General features: G+C 45.8%; 3 protein-coding genes across 4 annotated transcripts; all 3 read right to left on the reverse strand.

Moving 5' to 3' along the window:
* Window positions 1-775: 775 nt before the first annotated feature.
* On the reverse strand, window positions 776-9,936 carry ece2b (endothelin converting enzyme 2b). The gene is made up of 19 exons (XM_058079327.2): window positions 9,697-9,936; window positions 7,933-8,019; window positions 7,724-7,859; window positions 7,434-7,649; window positions 7,235-7,359; window positions 6,997-7,143; window positions 6,736-6,801; window positions 6,482-6,670; window positions 3,039-3,181; window positions 2,846-2,960; window positions 2,655-2,765; window positions 2,485-2,583; window positions 2,332-2,409; window positions 2,156-2,259; window positions 1,946-2,056; window positions 1,765-1,832; window positions 1,488-1,678; window positions 1,330-1,425; window positions 776-1,251 (listed from the first exon to the last, which is right to left on the reverse strand). The coding sequence occupies exons 1-19, from the start codon at window positions 9,727-9,729 to the stop codon at window positions 1,075-1,077; spliced, it is 2,292 nt and encodes a 763-aa protein (XP_057935310.2). The 5' UTR covers window positions 9,730-9,936; the 3' UTR covers window positions 776-1,074.
* A 1,732-nt stretch (window positions 9,937-11,668) lies between these two features.
* On the reverse strand, window positions 11,669-12,218 carry sst1.1 (somatostatin 1, tandem duplicate 1). The gene is made up of 2 exons (XM_058079354.2): window positions 12,097-12,218; window positions 11,669-11,981 (listed from the first exon to the last, which is right to left on the reverse strand). Exons 1-2 carry the CDS (start codon window positions 12,202-12,204, stop codon window positions 11,760-11,762), a joined length of 330 nt encoding a protein of 109 aa, XP_057935337.2. The 5' UTR covers window positions 12,205-12,218; the 3' UTR covers window positions 11,669-11,759.
* A 2,122-nt stretch (window positions 12,219-14,340) lies between these two features.
* Window positions 14,341-15,158, reverse strand: sst1.2 (somatostatin 1, tandem duplicate 2). 2 transcript variants are annotated; one of them, XM_058079351.2, is made up of 3 exons: window positions 15,052-15,158; window positions 14,795-14,976; window positions 14,341-14,709 (listed from the first exon to the last, which is right to left on the reverse strand). In XM_058079351.2, the coding sequence occupies exons 2-3, from the start codon at window positions 14,969-14,971 to the stop codon at window positions 14,500-14,502; spliced, it is 387 nt and encodes a 128-aa protein (XP_057935334.2). In that variant the 5' UTR covers window positions 14,972-14,976; window positions 15,052-15,158; the 3' UTR covers window positions 14,341-14,499. The 2 variants fall into 2 exon arrangements, with proteins under 2 accessions (XP_057935334.2, XP_057935336.2); XM_058079353.2 differs by having other exon boundaries at window positions 14,795-14,973; window positions 15,052-15,094.
* Between the last annotated feature and the right edge of the window lie 498 nt (window positions 15,159-15,656).

The raw sequence follows: 15,656 nt of genomic DNA on the forward strand, positions 1-15,656 counted from the left end.
TGGAGAAGATTTCCAGACAGTGGATGCCTTTCATGAAGGCATCTTCACCACCTGGAGCAACATTGCCACTAGCATCCTGCATCAAGCATAACATCAAGAATGGCACAGCTACTCATTGACTTTTTGTCTCACTCCCGATTATTCTTTTTGCATTTTGAGATCCATTCATACATTAATTTTTTACCGGGGGTGCTGGAGCCTATCCCAGCTGTCTTCGGGCAAGAGGCGGGGTACACCCTGGACTAGTCGCCAGCTAATCACAGGGCACATACAGACAAACAACCATTCACACTCACATTCATACCTATGGACAATTTGGAGTCGACAATTAACCTAGCATGTTTTTGGAATGTGGGAGGAAACCGGAGTCCCACGCATGCACGAGGAGAACATGCAAACTCCTCACAGAGATGGCCAAGGGTGGAACTGAACTCGGGTCTCCTAGCTGTGAGGCCTGCACGCAAACCGCTTGTCCGCCATGCAGCCCTCTTCAAGATCCAACTTTGCAAAATATGAATTAATGCAATTGTTCAACTGGTCTTAATAATTAAATTGTGAGTGTAACTTCCTGTATATTAAACGGTCGTCCAAAACAACCTTCTTCAATACTGCAGGCGACAACGGAGACGCTTGAGGCACAGCGATCTGCGGGGACAATGGATAGTGGTGGAAAACCCCAACTGGTGAAATATCCTAATATTCCTGAAAATTCCCCTTAAATCAAATGCAAATGTTGACTTTCGTTGTGATGTGCACAAAGACACAGAATCTCTCAGACAGGAAGTGGGCCTTTAGTGACTGACAAGGACGCAAAGTCGTGAATCAGGCTGTACGAGTATTTTCAGAGGTCATCATCACGGTGATGTCTTCAGGCAGAGCAAGTTACATGAAAGTATGAACGGAAATCAAATCTCTGGGCTTCATTGTCATCTTCATCAGTCCAACAAGGCGAAGTCCACTGCGTCCATCTCGTTTCCAGACAGGAAGTGAATTACATCGCTGCTTCATCAACACCTCGTTAACTCGGCAAGTTCATGAAGACAAGACTGATCAGCCTCAAAGCTAACAAGCCTTCTACCAGACCTCGCAGCGCCTTCCTGTGTTCATGGGCGTTCCCGAAGGGCAGTTGAAATGGCGGCTAAAGTCGGGGGAGTTGGTGAGCGTGCCGATGACACGGTAGCGAGGTGGGCTGTGTGGGTCAGTCACCAAGCCCTCGTGGGCGCTCTCTGGTGTTCGAACCGAGCACCACACCTGGAAAACAGACCGGTAAAATCTGAGAAAACGACTGAATGGAGACTTTCTCATGTCTAGAGTGATGTTCGTCGTCACCTGAGCAAAACCAACAAAGAAGAGCTGGTCGTTGGTCAGGTTCACAGCAGGAAGTCTGTTCTCATCTCCGTTCTTGCGGACCCATGTCTGGTAAGCCTGAAGACAAATGTATGTCAAGCGTCTGCGGTTCCATGTGACCGTGTGTGTCCAGGACTAACGTGGTAGGCGGCCTTCAAGCCTCCGTTGTCTGCAATGTTTTCTCCCAGTGTCTGCTTCCCGTTTACGTGCTCTCCGTTGACCGTGTAGCCGTTGTACTGGTCCACCATGCACTCGGTCCTCAGGCGGAAGGCTTCCACTGACGAGTTGTGCCACCACGGCTTCAGGTTGCCCTCCTTGTCGTACTCTCGACCTGCACCCAGTTCAAAGTATTGCTCGCTCATGACCGTTATTTGTATCGTCCCGGGATGACCAAGCGCCAAGGATGTCAACACTCACCTTGGTCGTCAAAGGCGTGTGTGAGCTCGTGACCCATGACCACCCCGATGCCCCCGAAGTTCAAAGCCCTTCAGCGCAAACACAAAAAGCGATGACAAGAAGTCCAGATGGCAGCCAAGTGAAATATAGACTTTGAAAAACTTCCTAACATTCATTCCCGGAAATACAAAAGTAAACAAACTTGGGATGATCTTGAGCATAGAAAGGAGCTTGAAGGATCCCGGCTGGGAACACAATGCCATTCTTTGTCGGCATGTAGTAGGCGTTGACTGTGGGCGGAGTCATGCTCCACCTGGACCACCACAGGGGACAGAAGCAAGGAGAGGAAAAGAGATGACTTCGTGTTTCAGCGCCGGTGTGTGTTCTTAGTGTGTTCTTAGCGTGTTCTCACTGGTCTTTGTTAGGAGTCTTCCTCAGTTGGTCAGCCATGACTCTTGAAGAGAAGTTGTAGAAGTTCAGCATGTTCTGGAAGAAACTGTCCTCTGAAACGTCATACTGAAACACACAAGACAACACGTTCAACATGTCTGTTGTTGTCTTCTGTGATTGTGTCAGTGTGTCACTCACTCCGTCATAAACATCGTCGAGTTCTTTGGCGTCCATGATGAATTCTGGGAAGCCAATCATGTCGTAAATGGCATCGGCCTAACGGCGCAATGAACACACGCCAATTAGCACCAATAACATTTCACCTGCGTATGCGTGTGAGCGTGCGTGTGCCTTGTCTTTAGCAGCTTGTCTCGTGTCGTCGTCCATCCAGTTGAGTCGGTCCAAAGCTTGTTTGAATGCGGCCCGGATTTCGTTAATCATCTCCTCAGCCTAACAAAGAACAACACTCCTGCCAGGTAAGCAAAAAATAAAAATAAAACTTTTGACTCCCTTTGACTCACAATTTCCTTGCTGTGCTTGTCAAAGGTGGCTTTGACAAAGAGCGCCCCCAATGCAAAGCCCAGAGTGTCGTCAGTGTTCCCGATACACGTCTGCCAGCGCGGCGTGCACGACTGCAACACACACATTACTCTATTCAAAATACTAGCCAGTGTACTACAACTAGTAATAGGAGTAAAATGGTGATGAGTACCTTCTTTGTCCCGTAGAGACTTTCCAGTAATTTATCCTGAGCATTCTCGAAACGTTGGTCGAGACTGGCGACGCTCTTCTGAACCAGCGTCCATATCATGTAATTATTCAACAGACTGCAAACACACACACATATACACACGCACATATCAACACCAGTACCAGCGGTAACTGACTGACTGTGTGGGCGTCACCTGTGCTCCGTCCGGTTGATGAGTTCAGAAACTTGTTGCAGATATTCTCGGGCGTAAACGACGACGGGTTCACTATCGTTGAGCTCCAGGGGAGACAAAGACGACGACAGGAAGTCCAGCCAGTCGACTGCCGGCGCCAGTGTCTGAAGACAAGGACGTGCAGAGATGTGGAGCTTTTATTTTGGTAATTTCTGTGTTGATTTGTACTGTGGCTTTCTGCCTCCCAACTGTTGACTTCCGCTCTCCACTGACAGTCAGCAAGAGCAGTCAGCTGGTCTTTCTGTGACCACTGTTTAGAATATTGCGAGAATGCTGCTAGTGGTTAGCACATTGGCCACACAGTGAAGAGATCAGGAAGACCTGGGTTCGAATCTCAGTTTGGGCATCACTGTGTGGAGTTTGCATGTTCTCTCCGTACGTGGGTTGTCTGTAGGTACTTCCGGTTTCCTCCAACATTCCAAAAACATTCATGTTAGGATAATTGCCGACTCTATTTTGCAACCGATTCAAACCAATCCAACGTCATGAAGTACTTGTTGGCTATTTATTAGCACTTTTCCATAAAATTCCCAAATTCACTCTAATTTTATATTTTCTGTGACTGAGAATGAGCTATTTATTTGGTGCCCTCTACTGGTGGAAAAATGAAAACATTCTGCTTATTCTACAGGGTGACATAGCTCAGGTGGTAGATGGGTTGTCTCCCAATCCAGCAGTTCCTGGTTCGTACCAATCAACATTATACTAGAGCTGTCAATTGATGATTAAAATATTTAATTGCGATTAATCACATTTGGGCCATAGTTAACTCAGAATTAATTGCATTTAATCGCAGATAGAAATACGTTTTTATCTATCATAAATAGGGGAAAACTCTTTGTGGTAAACGATTCGATGTGCAACTACAATGATAATCACATCAAATTTTATCTAAAGAGATATCAATTGTGAAACTCCGGGATATTATTTAAAACAATACAGTCAGCAAGCATATTTTTGTATTACTATTTTCCTTTATTATTAGCATATTAGCTTTTAAACTCGCTCACAAACTTTCAGCGAATACAAAATGTGAGCGAGTGAGACATCTCGTACTGACACAAACATGTTTTTTTACTACAGTGTCAGCTCAAAATAAGATTTGTTTATTTATGATACTGGTTTTAAATTCTAAATGTTTGCGAGTAAAAAGTTTATTTAGGAACATTCAGAAACAATTATCATTAAAGATTTTCCTCAATGCACCTTTCCGGCATGAAATTTTTCATGAAATGAAAAATATAGAAAACTCAATGTAATTTCATTTATCTTTTAAAACACATCGCACAGAGGGATGTATGGATGTATGTTCCTCCTTTTTCTTTCACCTCATATTTTTGGATGACTTTGAGTGCTAATGTGCTAATTGTGGTACACAACCTCTCTGAAAAACAAAGTCCACCGAGCGGGATGGTGGCGTTGTATTCATTTAGTGCTTTTCATTTGATGTTGTTCCTGCCATAGTTTTATACATTCATTCATTCATTCATTTTCTACTGCTTTTCCTCACGAGGGTGGCAGGGGTGCTGGAGCCTATCCCAGCTGTCTTCGGGCGAGAGGCGGGGTACACCCTGGACCGGTCGCTAGCCAATCACAGGGCACATATAGACAAACAACCATTCACACTCACATTAGTTTTATATAATACATCATAAATAGAATCAATCACATCGCTATAATGTAAATATTTTTAACCCAGATGTTGAGAATCTTCCCCTTGGTAGTTCGATGCTAAATCCCTAATGCTAGCAAAACACTGGACTTCAGTCACGGTCATCACATTGACAGCCCGTCAATAGCAGCTGGAACTCCAATTTTAGCTGGCAGTTCAATGCAAAAATCATCAGAGAGATGCAACAATGTGAAAAACACTGGTTAGTTGGGCCACTCTTGTGCCGAGGTAGCACCGTATATGACAATAAAAACAATACCTGCACTGCTCCAGTGTCTGGCAGGCCATGTAATCTGCGATAAGTCAAACACAGCGACAGTAGATACAAATAACTTTGGTCTTGCTACAAGAGCCATCTACCAGGGCTTTGAAGCTAACTTTACCAATCTAAATACTCTTTTCTTTCTCCATTTCCCATCAATATTTGTTCCAGCTTGTGGCTACAGTTACCATGCTTCAATCAAAATAAGGTGGGGACCAAGGATCAAAATGGAGGAGTTGCAGCCGTTAAAGGAAACTTCTGTTAGCACGTCATTAACGTGTTAACTTTGACAGCCCTAGTTTATACACTTCAACAATCACTCCCAACATTTTAAATTACGCCGTTTTGTTGTTAGCAAGCTACTCCCGCATTTCACAACCGCTTCACACCATTCCACTCATTCAGGACATGGAGGCTGTCTAGCAGGATTTTTTTTCTACATAGTTTTCATATATCAATATTTGTGACACTTTCTCCATGACATGTACCAATCTGCTTATTGTGTGTATGGCGGCATGGCTCTGGCCATAGAGCGGTGTCCCAACCTGATGGTTGCTGGTTCCATCCTCAGTCGGTGAATAGATTTCAACACATTTCTATTTCCTCATGAGAGTTAGTTACCATAGTTACCGAGACAAAGCGCCAGCAAAAGAACTAAAAATCAACAGCTGCCAATCGGCTCATTATTGACTGACCCAACAGGAAAATTCCTGTTTCTCACGATAGGCAGTCGGCCCCCCACCGGTCACACTCAGTGAACCACAGCTACCCTGTGCCAGCAGCACTCATGCAGTCCCAGACCATGATGCTACAACCACCAGGCTTGACTACAGGTAAGAGATAATTACTGGTAATTTACTGTAATTACAGTAAATGTGCAAGACCATGTTCACATGCCCTCAGTGACACGTAAGTCTGAGTGCCTGCATCGTTGGTAGGACACATAGAAGCTGCGTATTCGCTGGCCTAATGGGAGCATGTAAAGATTGAACAATAGTGGCCCCGGGATTGACCCCTGGGGAACAGCTTCAGAACATTTGTGTTACATTTCCCAATGCAATAGATTTTGTTAACTTTATCAAGGGTTTGACTTATATTGCTAGGTCATGTTGCCGGGGAGATGCCAGGAAGAAAGCAATTCCTGGATTCTGTTTCATATTTTGTATGTCTTCACGTAGGTGGTTTTTCAAGGTTGGCTTGCATGGCTTTTCATTTGGCCTTACATCTTGGCCTCAAATGGTTTCTGACCACTGGGCTGCACTTTGTGTGTGTGCGATGTTCCACAGCTGATGCCTCCACTGAGGTTATGTAATAAATTGCTTTCTAAGGGGATGCAGTCATATAGCAACAGCACCTAGCAACAGTTGCCGTGGTGACCCTAATAAGCGAGCTGTTCAGACCACTGAGCTGTCAGTAGCAAGCACGACCAGGAATGCTCTTTGTTTGCTCTCAAGGCCCCGCCCACCTCACCTGCAGCTCGGAGATGGTCACTTTGTGGTAGATCTTCTCCTCATCTCGACGTTGGTCCTGTGGAACGGTGATGTTGGCCAGTGCCGTCTCAAAGTCCAGAATCTGCTGCATTTGTAGTCGAGTGGAGGTCCTGCCCCCCCCCAGCAGCATGCCTAGTTCCGCCATGTAGTCCAGGTACGCCAGTAAGACCTGGACGAAGCAGTGAGAACGTCAGTTGTGCTGGACACTGACCGCTCGGGCCCACACATTCTGACCTTCTCATTGGCTGTCTTGTTGAGGTAATAGTCCCGGGACGGCAGGAAGAGGCCTGATTGGTCCACCTGGATGGGTGAGTGAAACATGACATTTAGGTCCAGGTTGGTCCGCTACTTGTGTTGAGGTGCCTTCACAAGTTAAATGGCCTACATCAGATGTATCCCACCTTCCTGTTGGTTCTGATACCAATCACTGAATTAGCCATCTTCACCCGTCAAAGGTCGAGGTTTGGTTTCTTATGGACTGTCGGCATCTTTCACCTGAATGACATTGCTGTTGGAGTTCTTTGGGTCGGCGCTGACTCCCACACTGAAGAATGGCTGCGCTCGGTACGGCCCTGAAACCGTCTTCAGAACCTCCATGAAGTTGTCCTTCTCCCAGGGTCCCGTCATGTTCCAGCCCCCAATCTTAAGCATAGGACCCCACACTTAAAGACGGGTGCATGACTGGGAGTCGGACATAACACCTGAAAGGACACTCAGGGCTGAAGTTGCTTACCTTGGTGATGAGGTCGATGAGAGGCTGTGCCCCCAGTTCCTCAATCCTTTGGGTATTGAGACAGGACAGGTAGTAGGACTGAGTCTTCTTCTCCGCCTCACTGCTGCCATTAAATGTCCCGTTCTCTGATTGGAAAGACAAGAAGTCTGGTTCAAAGTCTTGACAAACCAAGACCCTTCTTTGCCTCCGGCTTCCTCACCCAGCAGGTGCTTGACAAGCGCTTGGTTCTGCTCCCAGATGCTGTTGAAGGTGGACCAGCGCGAGCGTCCATCAGGAAGCGGGTTCTTCCGCATCCAGCCCCCGCAGGCAAACTGGTAGAAGTCCTGGCAGGGGTCAGCACTGCGGTCCATGGCCTCTACCATCTGACTGGCCACCTTCACACACGCCTCGGTCAGGCACAGGCCACGCCCACTGCCTGGTTGCCATCAGAAATCAGAGAGTGGGACAGTTGGAGGGACAGAGCGATGCACCACTGTTTTGAGTCATTACCTGGACCGAGACCCAGTCCGAGGACCACCAAACAGGCAAACAGAGCCAGCAGGCTGGAGAGCAACAGGACCGACAGCACAACCTCCAGCCTGGTTCTTCTGCCAAGAATGTCCGTACTGGTCTTTCTGAAACCCATCTGCAAGAGACGCCACCACATGAGACCAAGTTGACCACATGACTCAAGTTGTCAGCGTGTTGCATTCACTGACCTCCACTCTGTCTGGAGACGAGGCTGCCTCAGCCGCAACATCGGACACTTCGTCCTCTTCCAGAGTGGCCCGCTTGTAGCTGGACATCTGCACCCACGCCAGACAGTTGAGTCACAATAGAATCATGATCAAATCTGAATTCAACATCGCAACGGAATCAGATTTGAATAAAAATCAAAATAGAATAAGAATAAATGAGAATAAAGTCAGCTGCACGACGGATGAGTGATTAGCACGCAGTTCAATTCCACCCTCAACCATCTCTGTGTGGAGTTTGCATGTTCTCCCCGTGCATGCGTGGGTTTTCTCCGGGTACTCTGGTTTCCTCCCACATTCCAAAAACATGCTAGGTTAATTGGTGACTCCAAATTGTCCATAGGTATGAATGTGAGTGTGAATAGTTGTTTGTCTATATGTGCCCTGTGATTGGCTGGCCACCAGTCCAGAGTGTCCACCCTGGCCACCAGTCCTCTCGCCCAAAGACAGCTGGGATAGGCTCCAGCACCCCCGCGACCCTCGTGAGGATAAGCGGTAGAAAATGAATGAATGAATGAATGAATAAAGTCACAAGGTGGTTTTTCTTTGAGTATTTCATTGCTTGTGTTTTTTTTAAATAATAATTCAAATAAAAATAATAATATAATTCAATTAAATAAAAATTAATCAAATATTTTGAAGTATTCCGTATTTTAAAGTCTTTCAGTACTTTTATTTTTTTATTATTCCTATCTGGAATAAAACACAAAGGTGACATTCACTAAAGTGCGTCATAGAGCTGCATTGGGGACACGGCACACAGGCAGTCAGAGCTGACCTTTCACTGAACCCCCCCATCCCCCCTTCTGAGCTGCCATGGAAACACATGACATGAAGGTGATGAAGATGACGTGAAATAGAAGAATAATGTTGTGTGTTTACATACCCCGTTGCCTTTCCAGGAGCCCGGGGACACTTATGTAAATAAACACTTCCAGTAAACTAAATATTACTGTTGTATGTGTGAGAAAATAAGATGATGAACAAAACAATTACATGACAAATACATGTACATGGCCAATAAAAACACAAACTGGTGGCACTTATTAACTGCAGCATATACACTCTATCAACGTCTTATTGTGTTTGTTTACATCCACTCCACCGACATAGGCGTAGAAGAAGAAGATGAGGACGAAACACGGTAATGAGGTTGTGCTGAGAGGACAGTGAGGTTCTCTTTTGTTTCTCATGAAGTTGGGCGTCTTGAGATGAGACAGGACGTTGGGGAGCTGTAGACGGGAAACTGAAAGGCCTGACCCCACTGCCCACACACACTGAGCTGCGTGTGTTTATGCTTCCCACTTACCGCTAATGCAAACAAACTGTCACACTAATGTGATTGACAACTGCAGGGCGTTCCACCCCCCCACCACACCCCACCCCCAACCCCAGTCCGCATTCTGTCTTCTCCTTTAAAAAATGAAAAAGTGGATCAACCGGTCCAATACATTTCCTGATCTAACCTTTGTTCATCTCCTTATTCAACAGCCAAACAGGAAGTTGACTTTTTCTGGTATTAGCTCGTGTCAGTGCAAAGGTCAAGCTAAGGGTGATTGTGTGTGTATGTGACATGTGATTACATCACGTCAATGACGTCATTATGGCCCTCTGCACTTGTTCCCCTTCGTTGTGACGTCACCAGGAGCAATGATTGATAGGTCGTCAGCAAATGCAGCATCGCATGCGCGTGTATGTGTGTGCATGTGTACGCGTGCGTGTACTCACGGTGTTCCGGAGGTCCTGCAGCGCTACGCTCATCCTGGAGCTCCTTCACCGAAAACAGAGCGCTACCGACGGCTGCTCCGCCGGTCCATCCTCCCGGCTGTTGGAGCGTCCGTGTTCCGGCGTGTACGTCCTTCTTCTTCGTCTTCTCTTCTTGTGGGAGCAGCGGCAGCGGCAGCGGCGCCTTGTCTCTCCTCAGACCCGCCCAACATCAGCCAGCCTCTTCCTCTCACAAACAAACACACCCCGACACACTGGTTGACGTCATCGGCTACGTCACTCGCCAGCGCCCACCCACTCAATCTCTACCTATCTATGGCTACTATTTCTATATACAGTATGTATGTTTTATTCTATAAACACCTGTGGAGTAACTGGTTATTTTATATATGAAATTTTATATGTTTATATGTGCATATTTATCTGCAATTCAGGTTATACTGGTTCTGTTTGTGTGCATAACATTTATTAATGTATTCATCTTCCCATCAAAAACCATGACAAATAGAATGCTAGCTCAGTTTGAAGAGCAAATTAAATAAATGATGAATAAACGTGAAGTTAAATCATAAAGAAGGGAGGTTTAATAAATTAATGTCACATGAGCAAATTAATATAAAGTTGAATGAAGATTTTTTTTTTATATTTTATTACAAACTTCAATTTTACAAAACAGTATAAGCAGAATCACAGGAACATAAAAGTGCAATTCTACAGAACAATATCAACATAAATAAGCAAAAGTAAATAACAAAGAAAGGAATGTGCGAGGGATATTGCTTGAAAATAAGAACAACATAAAACAATAGAAAACATGTCATTTAAGCTTGTTCTTCATATGAATTGTTTTTAGAACGTTCTCCAATGTATGAAAGGTTTTCACTGCTTTTCTGTTTTTGATTATCGGCTTCAGTGATTCATATAATATTTTCAGTTCAGAAGAAAACTGGTGAATATTTGGCTTACATAACATCACTCTGCATTTGTGAATATGGAATTTACCTAATAAACAAATACATTTCACAGCATTCTGCAAACCTTTATGAATGTTACATAGTAGAAACAAGACCATTTACATTTGATGTCAATGAGTGTATTGAAAGACATAAAAAGTAAAATAGAAACTTTGGTCCAAAATGCTTGAGAAATGGGACATTCACAGAATAAGTGCCTTATAGATTCCTCTTCTATTTTGTAAAATGAGCATTGTGACGAGACCCCATCCGTGAATTTGGCTAGACATGAGTTGCAAGGGTAAAAATTGTGGATTGTTTTAATGTCAAGTTGAACAGATGGATTTCTATCAGAGGTTTGAAATTTCATCCATGCATCGACAATAAGTTGGCATTTATAAAGATTTCCCATAGTTTTCTATATATAACACTATAAACTATATTTTTTGTTTATATTTTTGTGTGTCTGGAACTCATTGGATTTAAATTGCCTACAGAAAATACAGTTGCCACTGTATTTTCTACTCGCAGCTTAGCATGTGAATCCCAGCTGACCTCTGTCATTGGGATTTTGGACTGTGTGTGTGTGTGTGTGTGGTCTTGTGTGCATCACAACACATATACCCCATTGAATGTTGATTAATCACAAGTGTAACATATTAATTTAATAAAAGTACGAGAGAAAGTCGAAAAGACAATTCATGACAACAACAAGTCAACAAATCTCACACACACACACACACATAAAGAGGTTGTCGTCAAAGGTCAGAGGTGAGGCTGTCCTGATGGTGGGCCAATCACAGCACGGCAGATAAAGCAGTCGAAGCAGGCCCGTTACCATGGAAACATTATCAACCGTCTGCAGGCTCATGTGACCTGTTCCTACGTGACAATGGAGGACATTTACTTCATGAATTTATCTCATCTGAAGAACACAGGCGGAAAGAGCGAGACAGACGGCGGACAAAGACGCTCGGTTTGTCTCCAAGTGCTTTTATTGAAAGCCACCGGGGAAAAAAACACACAAGTCCATCAAAGTGGTCAAGAAGAATCAGAACAATTGATCCAAAGTCATGACGGATGTCAAAGTTCTGAAGAAGGACCACCAGGAGCTCAGCAAGATGTGAAGGTTTTCCAGAAGAAATTCTTGCAGCCGGCTTTTCTCTCTCGAGGCGCCAGAAGCGGACCGCTGCTGTCGCCGGTGGCTCTCTCCAGGTCCAAGTGGACCTTCTCTGGGTCGCCTCTGGCCACAAAGTTGTCTTCCTCCACAACCTCGTTCTCCATCTGCAGGAGGTCGGAGAGAAGGAGCTCCGCCAGCGGGGCGTGCAACATGTCCTGAATATGGGAAAGATGGGAAACATCATGGAAACCCACCAAGGCTGAAGAAGTTTGTCGCATGTGGAACATGACTTCCAGGAAGTTTGATGAAATCAAGAAATGTGTGTCTCACCTCTTTGGAGAGCATCAAGTGTTTGTCATCTCGGTGCGGGACTGCGAAGACGCTGCAGGAGGCGCACAAAGAGAGTAGGAGCACGAGGAGGTGCGTGGAGGAGTGCATCTTCAACCTACGTGTGTGTGCGTACTTGTGTGTGTGTGAGACGGCTCATCCCGCCGGAGCGGCTTTTTAAAGAGACGTGCTGACGTCACGGCACACACACACTGATGATGATGATGATGATGATGTGTGTGTCCCCCACAAACACTTTAGTTTAATGATCCATCTTCATGCACTTTGTCTTCTTTCCCGCCAGGATGCCCCCCCCCCCACATACATGAACATAAACACAATGACTTCTACTCAAAATAGTCAAACCACACACACACATCTTCAGAGCGGGAGTGGGGGGGGATACTCCGACGCCGTGCTCGTTGTCCCAATGATTGACAGCACAGTAGTGGTGTAATGCTACGTCAGAGGGTGCGGGTTTGATGCCACACCTTGTGACAGATAGTTAGCTGTGTGGGGGGCGGGGGGGCCTGAAGAGTCCCTGTCTGTGATGCAGTCATTTAGTAATGGGTGTGAGGACCACCCAAGAAATTTATTCTTAGGGTCCCAATTTTTTGGGGGGTCTTTCTTGTTTCATCTCCTGGTCTCCTCGCTGGACATGACTTCCTCTTTGTGCTTCCCAGAATGGTGAGATGTCATCATGACGGGGTGTCATGCTGAGGGTGTAATGGTGTGTGTTGGATGACCAACCCCGTCCTTCCTGCTGTGCCTCTGCTTATTGATTAGTTTGGGCTGATGGACACATTCACCTCCAGCCAGGCGTTTGATTGGCCGCCTGACAGCGACGAGCACTCTGGTTGGCCGTGACGCAGATGTGGAACGCTCTTGTATTTAGCATCTTTTGCATGTGGAGGGCCGAGGACCAGTCCGCTGCCTGAATTAGGCTTAGGGTTGGATTTAGGCGCTAAACCTAACCCTCGCCCGAGGTTGAGACCCTAACCCCAACCCTAACAATTGATGAGTTGGGGGGTCGTCAGTCAGTCTAAGTGACTTAAGTCAAGAACATGTCCAATACATTCATTTTCTACCGCTTTTTCCTCAAGAGGGTCGCGGGGGTGCTGGAGCCTATCCCAGCTGTCTTTGGGCGAGAGGTGGGGTACACCCTGGACTGGTGGCCAGCCAATCACAGGGCACATATAGACAAACAACCATTGACACTCACATTCATATGTCCAATACATACTCTCTGGCAAGGTTTGGGTAAGGGGATGATCCTAGGGTTAGAGTTATGGTTCAATCCCAACCCTAACCCTACCAAAGGCAAAATCACTAAATCATAGCTTTTTAATTCAACTTCTATTTTATTAGGGTTAGACTTGGGATTGGGCTCATAATTAGGATAGGGTTAGGGTCAGGTTTGGACTTATAGTTAGGGTAGGCTTGGGTTTGGGGTTATAGTTAAGGGTTAGACTTGGGATTGGGCTCATAATTAGGATAGGGTCAGGGTCAGGTTTGGGCTTATAGTTAGGGTAGGCTTGGGTTTGGGGTTATAGTTAAGGTAAAGTTAGGGTTTGGTGTGTTAGATTAGTGATGGGGTTATCCTAACCAACTTAGCTGTCTTTAAGCAGGAGGCGTGGTATACTCTGCACTGGAACATATGTATGCATTTGAAAATAAGGGAGGTTTTTAAGAGAAAGGGAAAATGAGGGAGGCCGGACGGTGGTTAGTATAGCACTAGGTTCAATTCTCCGCTTGGGCATCTCTGTGTGGAGTTTGCATGTTCTCCCCGTGCATGCGTGGATTTTCTCCGGGTACTCCGGTTTCCTCCCACATTCCAAAAACATGCTAGGTTAATTGGCAACTCCAAATTGTCCATAGGTATGATGTAAAGGAAAGGTAGCAGAGATTGACAGGTACAATCCAGTCAACATAATGATAATACTGCTAATGCTAATATCGACAACTAAAAAAAAATTCTGTTGCTTGATATGTCCTTCTTAGCCCCCCATTACCATGGAAACTCTCTCTCTCACACACACACACACACATTAAGTGTTGAGTCAACATTTCAACTAAAGACTAATTAGGCCTTGAAAGTCTCTCACACACGCTGTGTCAACATTTGTACTTCCTGAGATCCATTAAAAAACAATTAGGAAAAACACACACACACAAGCGCACACATGCACACGCTCATTGTTGTTTGTCGTTGAAGCAATGGGAGGCGGAGCCAAGAAGTTATCAGATTTCTCTTTTTAATGAATTAAATATGTCATTTAGACAGGTAAAAGCAGACTGCAGCTGATTGGTTGAGCTCTAAGGCCACGCCCATGTCATCTGGTCAATAAGGAAGTGGGAGTGGGGGGTGGAAGGTGGGGTTCAGGGGTTAGATACAAGGTGTGGCATCTAACAGGAAGTGAAACCTTTCCAGTAGAAGTTCTTGCAGCCAGCTTTACGTTCACGGGGGGGCAGGCTGTTGGGGGTGTCCACCGAGCGTTGCAGGTTCATCCGCCCGCTCCCGGTCACCGAGGCAACCAGCTCAGCCTCCCGCTGGCCGTCAGTCTCGGGCAGCGCCATACGGGCCAGCAGGTCCTCCACCGCACGTTTGGTCCAGTCCTGCAACACAAAGCAACACAAGGAGCCTCCTCATCCAGTCTGGACCCAAGCAGTTTTTGGGAAGGCTGAGTTGTGATTTTCGGACCTGTGACAGGACACCGGCACCGTGAGCTTGTTGCAGCATCTGGTGGTGGCGCAGCTCCAGGTTCAGGTCTTGGTTCTGGTACTCGTCCTGCTCTCTGTCAGGCTGAGAGGAAACAGCCGGGCTGCACAGAACCAGCGCGATCACAACCAGAATGGCGGGACCTGGACCAGGCTGCATGTCTGCTGAAAGACCAGAAGAAGAAGAAGATGATGAAGGTCACAAAGAAGCGCACAAGAACATCAAACTTGCATACTCACTTCTTCTTCTGCTGCTGCTGCTGCTTCTGGTTCTGGTTCTTGCTCTGGGTCCAAGCTTGTCTGTGGTTGCACTCGTCTTCCTGCTCTTCTTTTCAAGGCTCTCGCCCCTCCCCCCCTCGGGGTCCCATGATGCCCTGTGTTTGATTGACAGCTGAGTGTTGAGGAGATAGAGGAATGTTAAACAAACTTCCATTAGAGCAGATTGGCTCTAAATGGATTCGGAATAATAAAACAATAAAAAACAAACATCGGAATTAACGGAGCGTTACTGGATTAGCTGACTTCATTAGCACTGGCGGATATTTCCATTAGGCGCTCGCCCACTCCACATTTGGACGGAACATCACGACACCTGCTCGTTCTTTATTGGAAAGCAAATGTTCTGCTGAGATGGGATCAGAACTTTCCCAACGAGACAGCAAACATATTCCTTTAGAGTCTTTTCTATTGTTAAGCTTATTGTGTTGCTTAATGTTAGCCATGTCAGCCATGCTACAAATTTCCCCATCAATCCCGTACCAAGTAATATAAGGCCGATACTGCGTTTTACTTGGGTGTTTTTAAGACAAACTAATTGTTTTTTTGTATCAACATGTTTATTTGTG

The sequence above is a fragment of the Doryrhamphus excisus genome, linkage group LG8 (genome assembly GCF_037039965.1).
Source record: "Doryrhamphus excisus strain RoL-2023G ecotype Guam linkage group LG8, RoL_Dexc_Guam_v1.1, whole genome shotgun sequence".
NCBI classification, from domain to species: domain Eukaryota; kingdom Metazoa; phylum Chordata; class Actinopteri; order Syngnathiformes; family Syngnathidae; genus Doryrhamphus; species Doryrhamphus excisus.

Excerpts from the sequence above, each read along its gene's own strand:
- ece2b (XM_058079327.2), bottom strand. The coding sequence starts at position 9,729 with ATGAGCGTAGCGCTGCAGGACCTCCGGAACACC. Across the intron at positions 8,020-9,696 it reads TGCAGGACCTCCGGAACACC|ATGTCCAGCTACAAGCGGGC; the intron begins GTGAGTACACGC and ends GCGTGGGTGCAG. Across the intron at positions 6,671-6,735 it reads ACAAGACAGCCAATGAGAAG|GTCTTACTGGCGTACCTGGA; the intron begins GTCAGAATGTGT and ends TGCTTCGTCCAG.
- sst1.1 (XM_058079354.2), bottom strand. The coding sequence starts at position 12,204 with ATGCACTCCTCCACGCACCTCCTCGTGCTCCTACTCTCTTTGTGCGCC. Across the intron at positions 11,982-12,096 it reads ACTTGATGCTCTCCAAAGAG|GACATGTTGCACGCCCCGCT; the intron begins GTGAGACACACA and ends TCCCATATTCAG.
- sst1.2 (XM_058079351.2), bottom strand. The coding sequence starts at position 14,971 with ATGCAGCCTGGTCCAGGTCCCGCCATTCTGGTTGTGATCGCGCTGGTT. Across the intron at positions 14,710-14,794 it reads GTGCCGGTGTCCTGTCACAG|GACTGGACCAAACGTGCGGT; the intron begins GTCCGAAAATCA and ends TTTGTGTTGCAG.